Source organism: Uloborus diversus, chromosome 3 (genome assembly GCF_026930045.1).
Source record: "Uloborus diversus isolate 005 chromosome 3, Udiv.v.3.1, whole genome shotgun sequence".
NCBI lineage: Eukaryota > Metazoa > Arthropoda > Arachnida > Araneae > Uloboridae > Uloborus > Uloborus diversus.
In genome coordinates, this window is record NC_072733.1 from 163,963,638 (window position 1) to 163,982,570 (window position 18,933).

The 18,933-nt window shown below is 29.4% G+C and overlaps 1 protein-coding gene across 1 annotated transcript in view; it reads left to right on the forward strand.

The window, feature by feature from the left end:
* LOC129219247 (stromal interaction molecule homolog) overlaps positions 1-18,933 on the forward strand; it is a 131,595-nt gene that overhangs the window by 94,837 nt on the left and 17,825 nt on the right. The window contains exons 8-11 of the mRNA XM_054853573.1: positions 465-707; positions 4,963-5,063; positions 9,560-9,720; positions 10,160-10,246. Of these exons, the coding sequence (XP_054709548.1) occupies positions 465-707; positions 4,963-5,063; positions 9,560-9,720; positions 10,160-10,246 (592 nt within the window). The remainder of the gene's footprint in view (positions 1-464; positions 708-4,962; positions 5,064-9,559; positions 9,721-10,159; positions 10,247-18,933) is intronic.

The window sequence follows — 18,933 nt, forward strand, 5'->3', positions numbered from 1 at the left end:
TTCATTGCCAGTCTCCTCCATGCATTAAACGTGTACTTTTTGATATTAAAACTGCAGTATTTGTGGTATTTTTAAATTATTATTATTTCTCTTAAAGTTAGTATTGAGGACGTAAAAAGTATTTCCTTTTTGTATTGCATGCTGATATTTTTCCGTCTCAAGTTTTCATGCTTTCATGAGATAATGGAGTTCATATTTTCAAAAATTAGGGAATATGCAAAACTGCTTATGCATTTTTCATTCCCAATTTTAAATTCTGTGTATAATGTGTACAACTTTTAAAGTTTTGTTTATATTGTGTGTATAAACCAGAGTATTAAAAATTTCATTTTTGAAAATCTCCTTCACCCCTACCTCCAAACACATATCAGAATAATTTATATTTGTTTTTCATAATTAAATAATTTTCAAGTTTCTCATAAGTTATTTTACTCAAGAAAATAAATTTATATTTTCCCTTAAAGCTAAAACATCAAGATTCATCTGGAATTTCTGATGTGGATCAGTTGAAAATTCAACGATTAGAGGAGGAGTTGAGGATTGTTACTGAAGACTTACGATGTGCAGAAAGAGCTTTACAAGCAAAAAAATGGTTCCCATCTCCAGCTTTGCAGCATTGGCTCCAGTTGACTCATGAGTTGGAATTACGTCATTATAATGAAAAGAAAACAGCTGCAGAAAAGCAGTTAGCTGCTGCAAAAGAAGGTGTAAGAAATCAAACTCTTCTTTAATCTCATTGTTCATCAAATATATTTGTTGTGGTAATCCCCTTCAGTTGTTAGAAAACTTAAAATTCTGGGGGAGAAAGAATTGTTTTGTGCTTTGAGATTTTAAAGAAATCTATAAATTACAAAAGTTTGCAAGAAGTAACTTTTAAACAGTATAAAAATAAGTGATAAGATGTTCATTTACATTTTACATTGAAGTTTCATGCAATTTAGTCAACAGAAAAAGATATATTTATGATACAGAGGTTTAAAAGATATTTTCTGCTTTTTTAAGATTTTTTGCTTGGATTAACTCATTTTTATGAAAACTGTAACGAGATTATTTGACCTAAAGTGTGGTTAATTCGAGTGAAAATCAGTATGGCAAACTGGGTTTTCAATGCTTCTACTCTTGTGATAATAAAACATTATAAACGCTATTAAAAATTAAATATTAAGATAAAAATGATAAACAAAACTCTAATACCCTACAAATGCAATGCGTTGAGACATTAAGGACTTGCCAAGAGCAGTTGCAAAATGATTACAAAATAAATTAATGGAGTTTGTGCTCCATTAATTAGTATTTTGGTACGGTGACTAACTAGCCGTTCTCATTCTTTCTAACACTACTTTGTGAAAACAAAAAAAATTCTACAGATATGATACAAACAAGCCAGAATTTTTTTTTTACATGTTATTATACTTGGTTTTTATGTCCCCATACTTTCTTCCAAAAGCTCTCATTCCATTGATGAATCATAGTGATTTTCCAAAGAAAGGATGTAGGTTAAAATGAACGTTTATGCAGTTTTTAAATATACTTAAAATTAGATCGCAAAATTCAAACTTTTACTTATTAACTGGTGGCCAATAGGCACTTACTTCAGCTGCCCCTTTTTATATAAGTAGCTTCTGTATTAATGTTTTACTTTTTAGTTTTTGATGAAAACTAGGTTAATCTTAATGCACATCTCTGAAAGGTAAATGTGCAGAGAAAAGGAATGATGTATGAGATCCATTGTTGTAATGTATGCATAGTTTTTTACAGAATAGAAAAAATGGAAATTTAAAAAAATATTGTTTTAACCAAAAATTCTTCTTAAGAAAAGTGTTAAAACATGTACTATGTAAATTAAAAAGAAAACCAAAAGATTGACAATTTCGCTGTTTCCTTTGAGGAAGATGCTTCCTTCCCCCTACCAAAAACACAGTCAAGTAATGCAATTTAATCACCTGGTGGAGAATGAATATTTTCAGATTTACTTAAAAAAAATTACTTATACTTCATTTTTTAGTTTAGTCAATATTTTGTTGTAGCTAAACCTTTTGGTAATCTGATGAAAAGGGCCCATAGCTCCTTAACCCTTTAATTTTTAATGAAATATAATTTTATTTGCGTTACTTATACTCTGCTTTGTTTTTCCTTTTATGACACCTATGAAACTCATTTTGAAGTCACATCCATCAATAGCAAACCACTGCCATAGTTGTGCATTTTCTAAAATGCCTATATTCTATTTCTTGCCCTGATGAAAGCTTTCACTCACCTCTTTGTAGGTTTTTTGTCCAAATCGAGGAAACAGTTGAATTCACTGAACAGCAACAATTTGTTGTATTTCTGTTCCATGTTCTCAATGACTAATTTGAAGTTAGGATATTTTTTATTGCCTGGAATTTTGGTTACTAGGTCTCTAAAGACTCTTCTTGATTTTATTTATTTATTTATGTTTTTTTTTGGGGGGAGGGGGGAGCAACTTTGATCTGTTTTGCTAAATTTATTTTTCAGAAAGTTTCAAATATCATAAAATAAAAATACTCTATTTAGTTTGGCTATCAATGAGGCTGAAAGTAGGTAGATGTATTTGAAATATTAACCTTTTTTTTTTTTTTGACATCTGCTAATTACTTAATCAAGCAAGACACGGAATGCAGAAGAATGGAAAGATATTATTTGGATCTGTGAGACCTATGGAAAGCAAATTTTTGGTTTTAGTCTTTTTTTGTTCAAGAAATTTTTCTGTCTGCTTTTCCATTCCTTCACAATACAAGGAGACTTCATTCTGCTTAAAGAATTTTAAAATACTATAAGTAGAAAGTTAAGTTAATATTTTGTAGTTTTCATTAAAGAACACAGAAGGGATCAATTAACTGTTTCTATCCCGCTTTCAACCTCTTCAATTGTGTAAAACAGAACAGCGATTTTCTTCTTCTTATTTTTTTTTAAATGTTTCTATTTCATATTGACAATTTTTTGACATTTTAATAATTTTAAACTTGCAATTTTCCAAATATTCTAACATGATGAGGGAAAATTGAAGATTTTCTTCGATTCAGCACTAAAAAAATGCATAATAATCATTTCAAAAACTAAAAAATGCAACCACCAGTACTTGCTTAATTGATAAAACTAATTTGATTAATTTAACCCTATTAATAAAGTCCATCTCTGATGGTTTGGTTTAAGCTTGCTATGATAAGCCTATCTTATTGTCTTGAATATTGTATTGCACACCTTTTGTACTGATTTTCCACACATCAGTTATAGATGTTTGTTTATACCATGAATTTGTCAGACGAGGTAGTCATAACAAAAAAATGAAGAATTTTTCTTCAACTAGATTTGTCAAAGAAAATTAATAAACCTAAAAAGTAGGAAATATTCTTGTGAAATCTTGAGTTGTCTGAGGAAATCAGTTTGTTTAATATCCTGGATGTCCTAATTTACAAAAAAAAGCAATTGCTGTGAATGTTTGTGATAGTAATAAACTGCATGCACATTTTGAGGACAAAATTTGTCAATGCTTTAGAATTTAATTTTTATTGCATGATTAAATGTTATGGCCAGATTGGTATTTATAGCTACTGATTTTCTGTTGATTTCTTCAATTGTAGGTAAGAATATAAAAGGAATACAGTCGAGTCCCGACTTACGCGAGGGATGCGTTCCAAGACTCCTCGCGTAAGTCGAAATTTCGCGTTGTGGAAAAATATATGTACATAAATTTATTAGAACCGTATTGAATTCCCTTTAGACACTTATAAACACCCCTCAAACTGCTTTAAAGCATTCCTCAACTATACATTACAGTTTCTTACATAAAGAATAGTACTTTTACTGTATTTAAAAAATAAAAAGGGTTTTATTCAACATGCACAAAATGAATGGGAGGGAAAGACAAAATAAAACAGCATGGTACGCACAGTATGTAGTAATAATAAAATGATGCACTATAATAGTACTGTACATTGTACAGTAGATACAGTAACATTTACGAGTTAAAAGAGGAAGATAATGATAATTTACGCTCTATGATCATTTGTGGCGCAATTTGTGACAACAGCCCCTCTTCCTGATCTCTTTAATCCATAATACAAGAGCAGCTTCTATTATCATTTTATTTACTTTGCTAGACTAATCTGCAAGCTTAAATATTGAAACCAAGTTCTGAACTTTTACGAATATCGTTTTGTTTTGACTTTTAATTGTACGCATGGAAGATCCACTGTAGTTATTCAAGCATATCGAGAATCTTAGCCTTTTTTTTTAATCAGAAACTTTTTTTTCTTCCCATCTTCACTAAGTGTAGATAAAGGTGCCACTAAGGAACTAATATATTTCGTCAACTTTAATATCTAGAATGAAAAAAATAAATGAAAGATGCTGAGCGGTTATTTGATGCACTAACAACTCGATGCGTAGACTAGTTTGATGTGGGAACTTTCGCTCTCAGTGATGCTTAAAGAGATGTAATAACATTCACAAAATCATTATTTAGTAATCAATAACGAAATCGATACTTCCTTCTAAAAATTCGTGCTGTGGACGAAAAAATTGCATTAACTCTAAAATTTGTAACTTGGGGGAAAAATTCTTGTTATAGCCATTTCGGGTAAATCGAATCGCGTTGTGGCGGGAGTCGACTGTTTATGCATTTCTATGAGTGTGAAGTTAATTTGTTTTTGCTCTATGCCATTTATTGAGAAATAAAAACCCTTGGAAAATAAGAGTATAAGAAAAATATATTGCAACATTTTTAAATTTTCTTCAGAAAACATGAAGTTCAAATGCATGCAAAATAATTATTTTAAATAGAAGCTCTTTTATAACTATCTTGATGTTTGCATAGTTTATCTAAATTTACTCGCTTGTAACTATGTAAGTATATTATGTAATCATGTAATGATTTTATGAGAAAATATTGTCTAAAACATTTTCTAAAGAATTATAGTGATTTTTTTCATTGTATTTCAGTGTGAGAAATTGCGCAAGAAAAGGACTAGCTTCATGGGGGCCTTTCGAGTTGCTCATGGAAGTTCAATTGATGATGTAGATAACAGAATTTTGCAAGCAAAGTATGCAAATGATATCCAGAATATTTTAGTTTTGTCTTTCTTTTTAAATTTCTTTTAAGCATTGGCTGTTTTTTTTTCTTTTAATTGAAATTTGTTTTCTTGTAGATAAGAATATTGCTTGGGAACAATATTTCCTTCCCTTTTGCTTTAATTTATTAATTATTTAAAATTAGACACTTTAGAGAATGAAACACATAAATTCACACATATTTAATACTTATTTAATGTTTCTTCTATTAAAGGTGTGTTCCGTTTGTTTTCTTTTCTTTTTTTTTCTGTACATTTGATTGGATAAAAATATGTATGAAAATTATTGTGTATGCCAAAACTATTCACGTTAATCATCTAATATGATGCATAAAAGGTGAGTAGAAATCTTGCATTTTAACATTTTGTCATGTAGAGAAGTGGAAAGTTATAAGCTTGCACATCACATTTCTCAATTTAGGTTTTGTTTCCTTTGCTTCTTCATTTCTGTTTAAAAATGCTAAGTAATATTTAATTACTATGATATTTAATTTTTTAATCTACTACTTATTGCTTTCTTTCTAAGTTAAATATGTGTCCTGGCTATAAATTACTGTTGTTATGTTGTAAATCTTTATTTAGTACAGTTTTCTATAATAATTGAAATTTAATGAAATAAGAGGAAGGAGGGCTCAACTAACCCAATCACTACAACCAGAGGTATACTGTTCTATTCCACAAACATAAGTCCAGCAGCTTAGTCCTAAGTGTTTGCTGAATTGTGCTTTAAAGCACAATTCTGCAAGCACTTAGTTGTATTATTACAAATCTCCCAATGTTCAATTACATATCAAGCAAGATGTTCAAACCTATAGGTAGCAAACACTTCAAAATCACATAAGATGTGAGAAAGTTTCCTCATTTAATAAGCAATCTCTACAGGTTGGTTCATTAATATTATTATAATAACAAGATGCAGTTTTAAGGCACGATGGCTAGTGGTTACAAATTGGTTACAATCCCAGGTTCTTAGGGCTGTTAAAAGCCCTTATAAAGAAGCAATTTTTATGTATTATTTGTAGGGGCCCTCTAAAGGTTAGTAGTCAAATGCATGTAGTGTGCACATTTTTCTTATCTAATTTAGTGAAACTTCTGTGACTGACCACCTCCATTAACAACCGGAAAAAATTTTCCCCTCAATCTACTTAATGTTAAAAATCCTCTAGAAGTGACCGTTGAAACTTCTTGCAACAAACTATGAAACACAGGACCAGCAAGGAAGGAATTTTGAATTAAAACAAATGAAAAGTGAAATAAAAGAAAAATATTAATAGAACAGATTTTTTTTACCAGTGGTGGATACAAGGAGATCATGCCCCCCCCCCTTCCCTAAACCACTGACAATATTATTCGTCCACATTGTGTTCCGACATTTTATGAATAAAGTGTTTACGATTTCAGTAATCTTTTCAATTCATTATTTTTAGCAATAAATATTTCAAATATTACTTTTTTTCATTGTTTATAGAAGTAATTAGTAACATTTATGCTCTACTAAATGCCTTTTTCTTGGCCGATTTTGTGCTTCTTATTGACACCCAAGCAGTTTCAGAAATTTTTCAAACCTAAAGCCGTTAGTTCATATATGGGGGGAGGAGGGAGTCATTCTTCAGCACGACCCCTCTAAAATTGTAGTCTTTATCGACCCTGGTTTTTACACACATCAGATGCTAATGAAAGTGGAAAGAAACCAGAATGTAAGGGTAAAATCCATTCTTCTTTGGGTTTCAAATGGATTCCTTTGGTGTCCAGTGTCCTCTCGATTTAGAACAACAAAAGTGTAGGGGGATGTATGTTTTGTACCCTTGGAAAGCTAAGGTGGCTTCCCTATGTGTCCAGGCAAGTCAAATGTGCATTGTAGACAGCATTGTAAGAAGTTGATAAGTACAGTTTTCCAAATGGTTATTCTTCAAAATTTATTAGTTACTTGAAAATGGAATGGTGGCTTTCCTAGGCCATTTAAGCGGTCAGAATCTGTACTCAGATTGCACCAATGATAAGGATGTTAATCATATATTTTTTGACAAAAGGCCAAACTGGAAACAAAAGTTGTTTTAGATAAAATTTAAAAAACTGAACTCATATTTTAAAGCAAATTAGTTTCTAAATGAAAAAACATAAAAAGTGTATTTTATATTTAAAAAAACTTTTAAAAAACCATGCTTTCTCTATTGAAATATATTCATATTATAATGTCCTCAATTAATATACTGACAACAGAATATAAAGGATTTCTATTAGTGCAATTATCATTTCTTTTATGCTCAAAAAACGACCCCTAAGAAGAACCAACCTTCAATAACAACCACTTTGTTTAAACACAAAGAGTGATCACTTGATCACAAGAGAAGTTTCACTGTAAATGCTTTTAAGGCATTACAGTTACTATGATAAACTAATGTTGCTACTTAAATGAGGATAATGAGGAATAACACTGATCATTACCTCAACCTGTTTATTTTATTTATTTATTTATACAGTTTTATTTGAGATCTGAATCATCAAGTAAATCAGTTGAGGACAAAAGACTTATGAATGGTCATTAGTGTGGAAAAAACGAAAGTAAGAATAATCTAACACCTATGTATGGGAAAGTAGTCTCTTGCCATTCATACGAAATTTCAGCTAAATCAAATTATATATTAGGCAACTCAAATGAGTTTCTATTTTGAGTATTTAGTCTTATTTTTGATGTGTGCGCTTAATGCACATTTTGAAGACCATCTCGCAATTGCCTGGGTTATTTAAGTAACTAAGCATTAAGTACTTATCTCCTTAGAGTTTAATTTCAACCATTCATAGTTTCAAATGAGAGATTTTTATCATTCATTATTCTCCAGTTGGGTGAAAAATCAGGCTAAATACTTAAAATTGAAAGTCATTTGGGCTGCTAAAGTTATTATTAGATTTAGCTGAAACTTTCTATAGTAAATGGGCTTGGTAAAAAGTAACTTTTCCACATATAGGCGTTAGATATTTCTTACTTCGTTTTTTTTTTACTCTACCCTAATGGTCATCTTTCAAAGTAATGGTAAATAGATTAAAGAAAAACATTAGTGAAACATAGCAGGCTTAATTGCATGACAGTTTAAAAAATTTCAAACCATTAATTTTTAAAAATACTGAACTTTTAAAAATTTTCAAACAATATATTTCACTCATGAAGGAAGGACAAGAAAATGGGTAAATGCTGCTTTAAACATTGATAATGTGCCGAGTTATGTGATTTTTTTCTCAAAGTGTAATTTAGGAAGTATATGTTAAAGTATCTAGTTGCTTTACTGTTATTGTCTTATTATTTTTTTAATGTGTTTGTAATTCTTATAATTTTCAAATTTACCAAAAGTAGCTAGCTTTGAAACTTTGGAAGCTGTATTAGTCTTTGATTTTATTAAAGACTTCAACCAGAATATCTCACTGAACTCAAATGCTGAATTCATTCGAAATGTCAATGGTTTTTTAAACTAACTACATTGCTATGTTACTGCACTTTAATCTGATCCAATTCTTACGTTGAATTGAAGTATTTAAGACATGATTAGCAAAAAGTTAGATCCCTTAATTCTAAAATTTGATCTTTGTGAGAAATCAAGAATAAATTTTTTAATCTCCAAGAATTTCAAACTGTCAAAAGCGCTATAATTACAGGATTTTATAAATTTAGTTATTTATTTAAACAGTTTAAATGTAACATGTTTTTATTGTGTTAATTTAAGTAACAGCTTTTGTATCTCTCTAGAGAAGCTCATTTTCATAATTTAGAAACTGCTCATTAAATGAAGATTCAATGGCAACCATTATCTTATTTTCTAAAAGAAATGAATTTAACAGATTTTGTCACTTACCTACTCATGTTTTCAATATACAGTAGAACTTGCTTATAACGAGCTCAAAGGAACCACAATATTTGTTTGCTATAACCAAGTGCTCGTAAAAAGCAAGTTCATAAAAAAAATCATAAAAATTCATCATAGTTGCTTTTTTCTTCTTAAACACCGTTCAGTCCCAATTAAGTTGGTTACTTTGCTTTGAACTGTATGAATGTCTCTTTCTTATATTATTGTTTTTGGGGAATATACATGTACACACATGTTTAATTTTTTATATGTTTCTTTACTCCACAAATTAAAAAAAAGTTCTATGATCGCTTGTTCTCAGGATTTATGAGTAATCAAACTTTGGTTGTCTTTGAAATGTTAAAGAAAATTTATCAAAAAAGGATAAGCTGAGCCAATAGAAATTTTACGAATTACAAAAAAAGCTTTAAGCGCTTTTCGCTTTAAGTGGAATTTGCTCGTTAAAAGCGAGTTATGCTCGTATAGACTTAACATTGTACTAACCAAATTTCTATCTTCTCACTAAATCCGGATTTTGGTTAAATCAGGAATCGTTATAAGCGAGTTGGACTGTACATTCTTTTTGAAATTTTATTATTATTATAAAAATATTTATCATTTTCTTCATCTTAGATCTGCACTTTCTGAAGTTACAAAAGATTTACAAGAGAGGCTTAATCGCTGGAAGCAAATTGAAGTTTTGTGTGGCTTTTCTATTGTGCACAATCCTGGAATAAGACATTTAGAATCCCTTTTAGGCACATCAATGAATATTATCGCTTCCTCAAACAGTGGTAGGCATTGCATATAGTATTAAATCTTAAGTATGTTTTTATGACTTTTAAATATTTCAATAGTGGATAGGTTCTAATTTTGTTACAGGAGAATGTAAACTCTTTTGTCAGTTTCCTTAATCATTGGTAAACATAGTAGACAAAAATATTCTTCCACCACATGATTTAACATAATACATAAATTTTCATTATTGTTTTTTATTCAATGCTGCTATACTTTACACGCTTTATTAAATTATTATTTGCTTATTCCATTTTTATTTCAACTAAGTTTTTAATTTATTTATGTATTCATTTTAAAAATCATTTCATAAACTGTAAAAGCAAATTGTATGAACTTTGATGTATATGAACTTGCTTTTGTTCCTTTCAAGAAAAGTTAATGTACGTTTTCTGTTTGTATTTGTGACCATAAATGTTCTATTTTTTCTGATTTTAGTAACACCAAGAATGACAAGAAGAAATAGTGAAGGAACACTCACTGATGAAGAAACAACATCAGTTACTGATCCAGGGATATCTGCTAGTAAGTAATTTAAAAAATATTGATTACTCTAAAAATTTTTAGCTCCTAAAACTTAGTTTAAATGTTCAAAAACTATTTCTAGAACTTAGAATTGTGTTTTGCAATTATCTCTAATGGTTTTTATTATATTGTACACATTTTAATGCTACTCAATTTGAGCCCTATGGTAAAGCATGCAAATGAATAAAAATAGATCTTCTCTGTTATATTGTGTTACCAGTTTTAAAATAAATTGTCAACCTCACTTTAAATGCTGTCTTAAGCAACATGTTTATTTTATTTCAGTGAGTTGACTGAGCTGGAGGTGTATTTCATGAACATATTTATTGATTAAAGGTTTTTAAAACAAGGGGGGAATTTAGACAGAAAAATAATTAGAAATATTTTTAATTCTGTGTGCAAAGTCCTTTTTAATTAAATAATTCTGAAAATTTAAAACATAGGTTCCACCTAATGTATTTACATTGCTGAAATTTATCATTTTGTGTTGGTTGTTTGTTGCTATTATATGCGCAAGTCATTTGAATTTAAGTGTAAAATTCAGGTTAGTATCAAATATTTTAAGTAATTCAGTTATACCACTCAATAATTGTGCTTAAAAGTTATATAACAGTACTAGAAGTGCAGTGAGTAAATGCCTTTACAGTAAAATCCTGTACAACGAAATTTGAGGTACCACACATTTTGTTCATTGCAATGAGAATTTCATTGTAATGGAAATCAGTAGAAAACTAAAAAAATTTTTTTTGTATGTGTGTGAGTTTAAAGCTACAGACTAGAAGAAGTTATGTGAAATGTTATCTGATATATTACTCAGTAAAGAAATGAAATTGGACTTTATTTCTAAACTTGCTCATAGACATTAATTGATGTAACTTATTGAGCATTTCAATGGTCTCATTGTCTTTATCTTCAGAAATTTCTTCATCATTTTCTAAATTTCAATCCTCAGCAAAAGACTGAAAAGCAATGCATCATACATCAGTAACAGATATGTTTCCGTAAATGCATAGCAGGTTGGATCATTGTCATTTGCAATTTAAAAACTTATAAAAGTTTAAATTTTTGAGCCCCAGAATTTTTTTCTTTTATTGAGCTCAAAAAATAATTCTACCAAAAGTTTTTGTTGTATCATATTTTTTTCATTGCCATGAATTTTTAAGAAACCACTATTTTGTTAAAATAGGATTTTCTTAATAGTATTTTAAGTGCAATTAAAATGGGACTAGAACTTCATTTTATTGTAAAAATTATTTCCTTGTACTGGTTCTTACTGTAACCAAGTTTTACTGTATTATGATTGATACTTCTTTCTTCTTTTGCCTTAGAGTTGCGGAGGCATTATATACTTAATAAATTTAAATGTTTCATTGAAATGTCCAAAATATTTCACATACAGAAAATGGGGGCTTCTTCGTGACTAAAATGTAATTTCTGAAATTAAGTTAAAGGATAAATAACATCATAAAATATAAATGCAAAGGGAAAAAGTTAGAAACATTACATGTGATATAAAACTAGCTTGTACAAAAATAACAAATATAAGAGGCAAGAGTAATAGTTCGAGAAGTAAAAAAGTGCTCTGAAAAGTGATTTTATTGCTAGACAGCTTTTAAACAACACTTTTTTTTTTGTTTTGTTTCGTTTTTGTTAAATTTTTTTTCCAATAATTTGGTTACTATTCCTATTTCTATGCTTTTGTAACCTTTCTACACATCTAGACCACCCCCATCTTATATTTTTAATGGTATCTTTTTTTTAAACAGGATATTGACTTTTTTTATTTTATTATTATTATTTATTTAGAGCAATATTAAATTTGCTTTTGGGTTACTTTGGCCAAAGGTGGTTTTTTCTATTTAAAATCACTCTAAAACTGACTATGACCCAAGAAAAACTTGGGTCCATAAGAAAATTTATTTATTTGAAAGAAAAATATATTTTATATTAAGTTTGTGACACACATTTGTTTTTAGTAAAGTTTCAAAAAAATTTAAATGTGTGAGTAGACCTATACATTGTCTGAAAAATTACCTATGGAGAACAGTCTTCTTTTCATTAGTTTTGGTGGTTGAATATTTTTATTGATAGAACACCATTTTTAGAACAAAGGGTCTTTTATTGTAGGCCACTTCCAAAACTTGCTACTGTGCTCCAACACTTCCTTTTTCTCCCATCAGCAGTTTATCCCTGGAAATATGAGCCAATTGCATTCTATAACAACAAAGTTTCTTACTTGGAGACTAGTCTTGATGTTTTCTTCTAGGAAATTATTGACATTGTAAGAAGTAAAATGTCAATAATTTCCTGGGTGGATTTCTTTGGGACCACTAACAGCTTCCAGTTCCTCTTCATCTGCCGTAGTAAAAACCATGTCACTAAATGAATTAAGGCTGTAATCAATTTCTTCATCTGTTAATGAGAGTTCTTAGTTTTTCTTGTATTTTTCCTCTTCAAAGGCCCAGAAAAGAGCTGGGTAGAAATAGGTCATGGTTTTGAGGTTAGGAGAAATGTTATTGTTGTGGTGGTGAGTTTTTTACATAAAAACCTTAACAGAAGTTATAAGTGCAACTACAGTTCTGCATAGAGTATTTTATAATGGATAGGCAAATTTCTGTAATGGATTTGCAAACCATAGGTAGGTAAATTTTGCAGATAATTTGCAAAATAGGTAAAAAACGATACTTGTCTAAGCAATAGGTTAAAAAAAAAACAATAACAAAAAGCATATAGTTAAACTATAGCTATAAATGATTACTGCAAATTTTTAAGGAAGCATGTACCGTTTATACTTGCGTATAAGTCAATCTGGCAAATAAGTCGATCTCGCGTATACGTCGACCCCCCCACACACACACTTTTAGGAGAAAAATCCACAAACTGCATATAAGTCGAGTCCCTACTTTTTCAAAAAAAACGCTTGCATTTTGCCACTAATTTTGAATTTAAGCATTATAAAAAGGAAGAAAATAAAATGTAATAAACATTTTTATGTTAAAAAACCACTCATTTTTATTCTTTTGCACCAAAAGGGTTCACTTTAGTGATCACGACTTTTGCAAAGGATTTGATTTTGCTGTAACAATTTTTTTTAATTGTTGCTTTTATTTTGATTTTATGTCAATAAAATTTTATGCTGTAGCCGTATTTCATTATTTTTAAAAAAATGAGCATTAAGTTGCGACTATCGGAGAAAATTCGCGAATACGGTCATTCCCACATTTTCACGTAGTCAGTCGTTTACTGTAATTGTTTATTCTTTATTTCAGTCACACCATGTGCAGTCTGACCATACCTTTCACAGTCTGACCTTAGCAGAATGTTTAAATATTTACTTCTTTAGCATTTGCTTAAAAGGGATGGACTAAAATCGGGAAAATGCTCACGTTTTCAAGTATTTCTTTTTAAAGAAGAAATCAGGGAAAATTTTCGGAAATTCTGCTCCGCATGTAAGTTGACCCCTAACTTTAAACCTCATTTCTTGTAATGAATTTCTTGACTTATACGGGAGTATATATACGGTAAATGCTGAACCGAGATTGCTCATCATTACAACCGAATTACACATGTACGTGTACAAATCATGTTAATTGATTAACTGAAGCAGATGAAGCTAGGTTATACCAAAAAAGTATAGGGGAAGAAAGAGGATTTTGTTTTGACTATATATAAAACTGCTCGGTCTCTTGTTTCATGTGTAACTAGTACAGATCTAAAAACCAGGTTTCAACTAGTTGTGTAGATTCCAAAATCAGTTTATATTATTAATCAAAAGCAGAAAGCAGCGTAAATCTAAAAACAGGGTCATTCCATACAAAATGAGCAAAATTCGCAAAAAAGTGGTGGCCGCATGGTAACAGATTTTTATGAAATTTGGTATACAGGTTTCTTTTATGCCTATATAAAAAATATCTAAAATATTTTTGCTTCAAATTTTTTATTTGAATAGTTACATGTGATTGAAAATTGGTCAAATTGAACAGCATTCTCATAAATGCTAAATGTTGCATTTTTGAAGGCTTGTATCTTATTAAATATTTAATGAAAACATAAAAGTTATATGTTGTTGCAATCTATGGAGTAGGGTAATTAATCTGATGTCAGTAAAATTTTCAAAGTTATTATAGTTAACTTTTAACCGAGTTTCAAAAACTGAAAATATTTCAATTTTCTCATAATTAAACATTTTATTTTTTAATCTCAATCTTTAAGGAATGCATTAGCTTTGATGAAATAAATACCCAATAATGTGCTAAGTATCATAAAAGAAATACCTTATTTTTGAAGTTGTATTTTAACTCCCTTGTCTTCAAAATCAGTTTTAGACTTAGTGCCATTTTGTAAAATGATGGTTTTCCCCTTCACATAGACACAAAAATTCAAATGAGGGAAAATTCAGATAACTTCAAAATTTTACAAGACTATAGAGCTGTGTTTCTACCATTTGCTTGAAGAAACTCGAAATTGGTTTTTGATTTCCAAACATAAAATGAAATTCAGAAAAATAGCTTTTTTTTTTTGTGTTTTATGGGTCAATCCGTACAGGTTCAATGGATGGGTGCGCTCGACCATTTTTAATTTTTTAGAAATTCATATCCCTAAAAGCTGGCTATGAAAGATGTTTAAAACCACTTTTATTTTTTCTCTCAACTGGACCTTTGATTTTTTAGAGGTCATCAAAAGTGATTTTCGTAGTCAAAAATGGTACTTTTAGATCTTTGCATTTTGGCCAAAATCTATTTGAATTCCATTTATGACAATTACTTTAATGCTTTGATGTTAAAGTGCATAAATTGGTAGTCTTACAAGCTGAGTTACGTAGCTGTAAGTTAATAATTAAAATAACGGCAACAGGTTAAAGTTCAGAGTCAAATGTAAAAATATTACTCATTTCAAAGGGAGATAACTCGCATAGAAGACGGAAACACAAAAAGAAATACGGCAAAAATTAATCACTAGAACCATGCTAAAAAGAATATGTAACTGTTGCTGTGTGTTTGTGCACCCTTTATAGATTACAGCCCCTCAAAAATCGGAAAAATGACTTTTTTAGACCCCTGTAAACCAAAAGGGGATGGAATTAAAAATAAAATTTCTTGGCCAATTGAATATTCTATTTAAGTACTATACATGTTATACATATTGTTTTTTGTATTTGGTTTGTAAAAAAGATACAGGTTGTTGAAATTGAGCAATTTTGCTAGTCATTTCACACACTAAAACAGAAATATAAAGTGTGAAAACTTCATTGCACTTTGTTAAATTACGTATATTGTGCCATATATTATACTGAAGAAACATATTGTAATTTTCAAAATAATTATTTTAACTTTATAACTTAGAAATATTTGAACATGAATGAGTAGTTTATACTGTATGGAACCTGTATAGATTGACCCTTATGTGAAATTACGAGAATTCAAAACACTAGATAAACGACTCAATGATGCAAAAGCAAGTATATCTAACATTTATTTCGATTTTTAAAAAAATGTACATTTTAGCATATACTTCATAAACATGCTTTTGAGAAAATGAAACACGAAAGAAATGGTTAGTTTTGCTAAACTTACAATAAAAAGAACTAACTAATGAAATTTTGCCTAAGTTCAAGTTACTCTAGTAACAAAAATACGCTGATACCAATGATTAAAATTTAATAGCATCTAAAAGAAACTTCAATATATTACATAAAAAAACTTGAGTAAATTTACAACACTCCCTAATCTTCAAAAAAAAACATATAAAATAGAGGAAAAAATGAAATTTTTGGAAATTTTCAATTTTTTTAAAGTACGATTTCGTCATCAAGAAATTCATAAACATTAACTAAATTAGAGCAGATAGTTAGTTATAGATAGTTTTTCAATCTGAATCATTTTTACTCTTATATTTTCATTAAAAGAGCTAGAAGAGTGATTTGAAATCTGAAGTAAATTGGCAAAAATTCAATATTTGTTAATATCTCAGATTCAAAAAAAGATCCGAATAAATTTTACTTTGCTTTTTCCCAATAGAGATTTGTTTATAGAATGCAGAAATATTTATTTTTTAAGTGTACGTTTATAACTTATGGAGTTATTGAGTCACAAACTGGCAGCAATGAGATCTGAAAATTTAGGCTTAGCTTAAGCATCAACTTCTAATATCAATAACAAAGCAACAAACAGTTTTTAAACTTCCATACTTTGCATTCCCTCATAGATATGCATGGTTTACCTAAAGTATGCATATCTATGAGGGAATGTGCATACTTTAGGTAAAAAATGTATGCACATTCCCTCATAGATATGCATTTCTATGAGGGAATTTTCATTGAAATCTGTGACATGTCAGCCACAGCTGATTTGCTCATTTCGCATGGAATGACCCAACAAGGTTTCATCTAATAAGATTTTGGTGACCTTGGTAGGTTTGATATGATGGGAAGAGAAGGGGAAGAAAGAGAAATATGAATATCTCTAATAGTAGACGTGTGTCTCATGTTGCATTAAAATGGGTGCATATCTCTACACTGAGTTAATCATCTGCAATTGTTTTTTTTTTTTTTTTTTTGAAAGTGAAAGACCGCAGATAAGCCATCCACGGTTAATTGAAAGTTTACTATAGGTACTATAGTAAACTGCTTCCAGATGCATAAGTTTAATAATGTTATGAAGATACCTGTTGGCACAAAAAAAAAAAAAAAACCACTAGTGCTGCTCTGTGTACAGAGTTATCAAACTGCTTGTTATACATCGCTGCATGTTTGGTGCTGCTCTCTAGTGAAAAAGCTGTTGATATAAATTAAAAAACTACTTCCTAAGATGGACTCTAGGACTAAATTAGCTTCTATTCGCTGTATTTAAATATATTCTTACAAATGAAACTTAGTCTATTTTCCTTTTAAAGAATTTGATTAAAATAAATTATCAAAAATTTAAGATCTTTAAAATCATCAACAGTTATATTTCTGAAAGGTAGCAGCTTAAACATTGTTGCATATTTTTAGTATGCAATAAACTTTTTTTTTATTATTTAATCTTTTATTCCTGCATCAAGTAAATACTTCTACTATTTTGTTAATTGATTTTTCTATTCCTTCTATAATAATAATTAAAACAAAAAATAAAAAGTCTCAAATACAAAACATTTTTCTTTGCTCTCTGTAACAAATCTGCTAGTCTTGTATGCCTATTATTTAATGATCTATTTATTTCTTTTTGACTTTTTTCTTGTTTTTCTTTATAACTTCTACAAAAATCTTAACAGTAATATGTCCCTACTTCTTTAATGACCTTTTGCTTTCTTCTTTTGTATAGTTCAACATCTTGTACACAATTCCGCAACACTTTTTCTTGCTCCTCTTCCTTCTACACACTTTAGTAATATTTTTGATAAATGCCCTTCCAGAAGTTCACCTTGCCAAGAGGGTACTTTTTCTTTGGGTCAATCTGGTTTCCTTTCATATTCTAGCAGTGAAGCATCAGCTCAAAATGGTGAGATTCTTTGGCATGGCAGATTTAAACTAAATAGAAAAAACCTATCCCTTCCTTGAATGTCGGAATTATGTGCTATTTTTACCTATAAAACATTAATTTTTCTTTTCGCATGAGCTGACTGTTGAAAAGTTGAATTTTCATTCTTTTTTCTGCTTATTTGAAAGAATTTCAATTTTTGATGTAATAATTTGTTTGTTTCTCTTCAACATGCATATTTTCTTCAATATTTTATTTTCCATTACATTTGCCTTTTCTGTTATTGCATGTATGTTGATCTAAATTCTCTTCAGCCTGCTGTCTAAAGTTTTTTCTACTGAACCCCTTGAGCACCAGAAAAGTGCATGTTGTGTGTTATGGTGTTGTTGTTTCTGTTGTAGAGGATGTTTGACATATGAGCTTTTGAAATAAATCTTTTGCTTTCAAATAACATACAGCCCTGAGCTAAATTTTCCGTCACTAAGTGCCATATTGCAAATCTCTGTAAGTGAAAGCTACTTAATTATCTTCTGAAGGAAAAAAATGCATCACCAATGTGATGTGAACTAATGATAAATGTTACCTTAAAATATAGCATTCGTCTGTCACTTTCTTTCATTTTAATTAATTTTTGTTATGGAACTTGAAATTATCTTTTTCATTACTATCTAAGGTTTCTTCTTTTTTTTAATCCATAAGTTTATGCATAAAATTTTTGAAAATAAAATTCCAAACTTGTGATTTATGCTTATTAAACATTTGTTGCATTCTAAGTTTTCTAATTTTAATTCAAGATTTATCTGAAAGAGATATTTAAAATCAAAAAGGGGGGAGATATCTAGACAATCTGCAATGTCAAAAACGTTTACTGCAGCAATTGATTTTTAATGCTTATATCATAAATTTGTTTTTCATATATTTTATGCTGTCATTTTTGCTAGGAAAATAGAGGGTTTTTCGGGGGGGGGGGGCATAATGCAACAAACATTCAAGTAGTTTGCATATGTAAAGAGCATTCCAATTTATATTTTAATATTAAACAGGCAACTCTTATTCTCATATAGCAATACTATGTTTAATGTAGTACATGCTCAAGAATAAATTTATAGTATTTGTATTTTATCCATGTATAAGGTTTTTATGATTTAAACCTTTAAAGTCCAGATAAATTTCAAGCATAATATTTATTAAATTATTTTAAATGATGTTCAAGTCCAATTATGCTGTTGA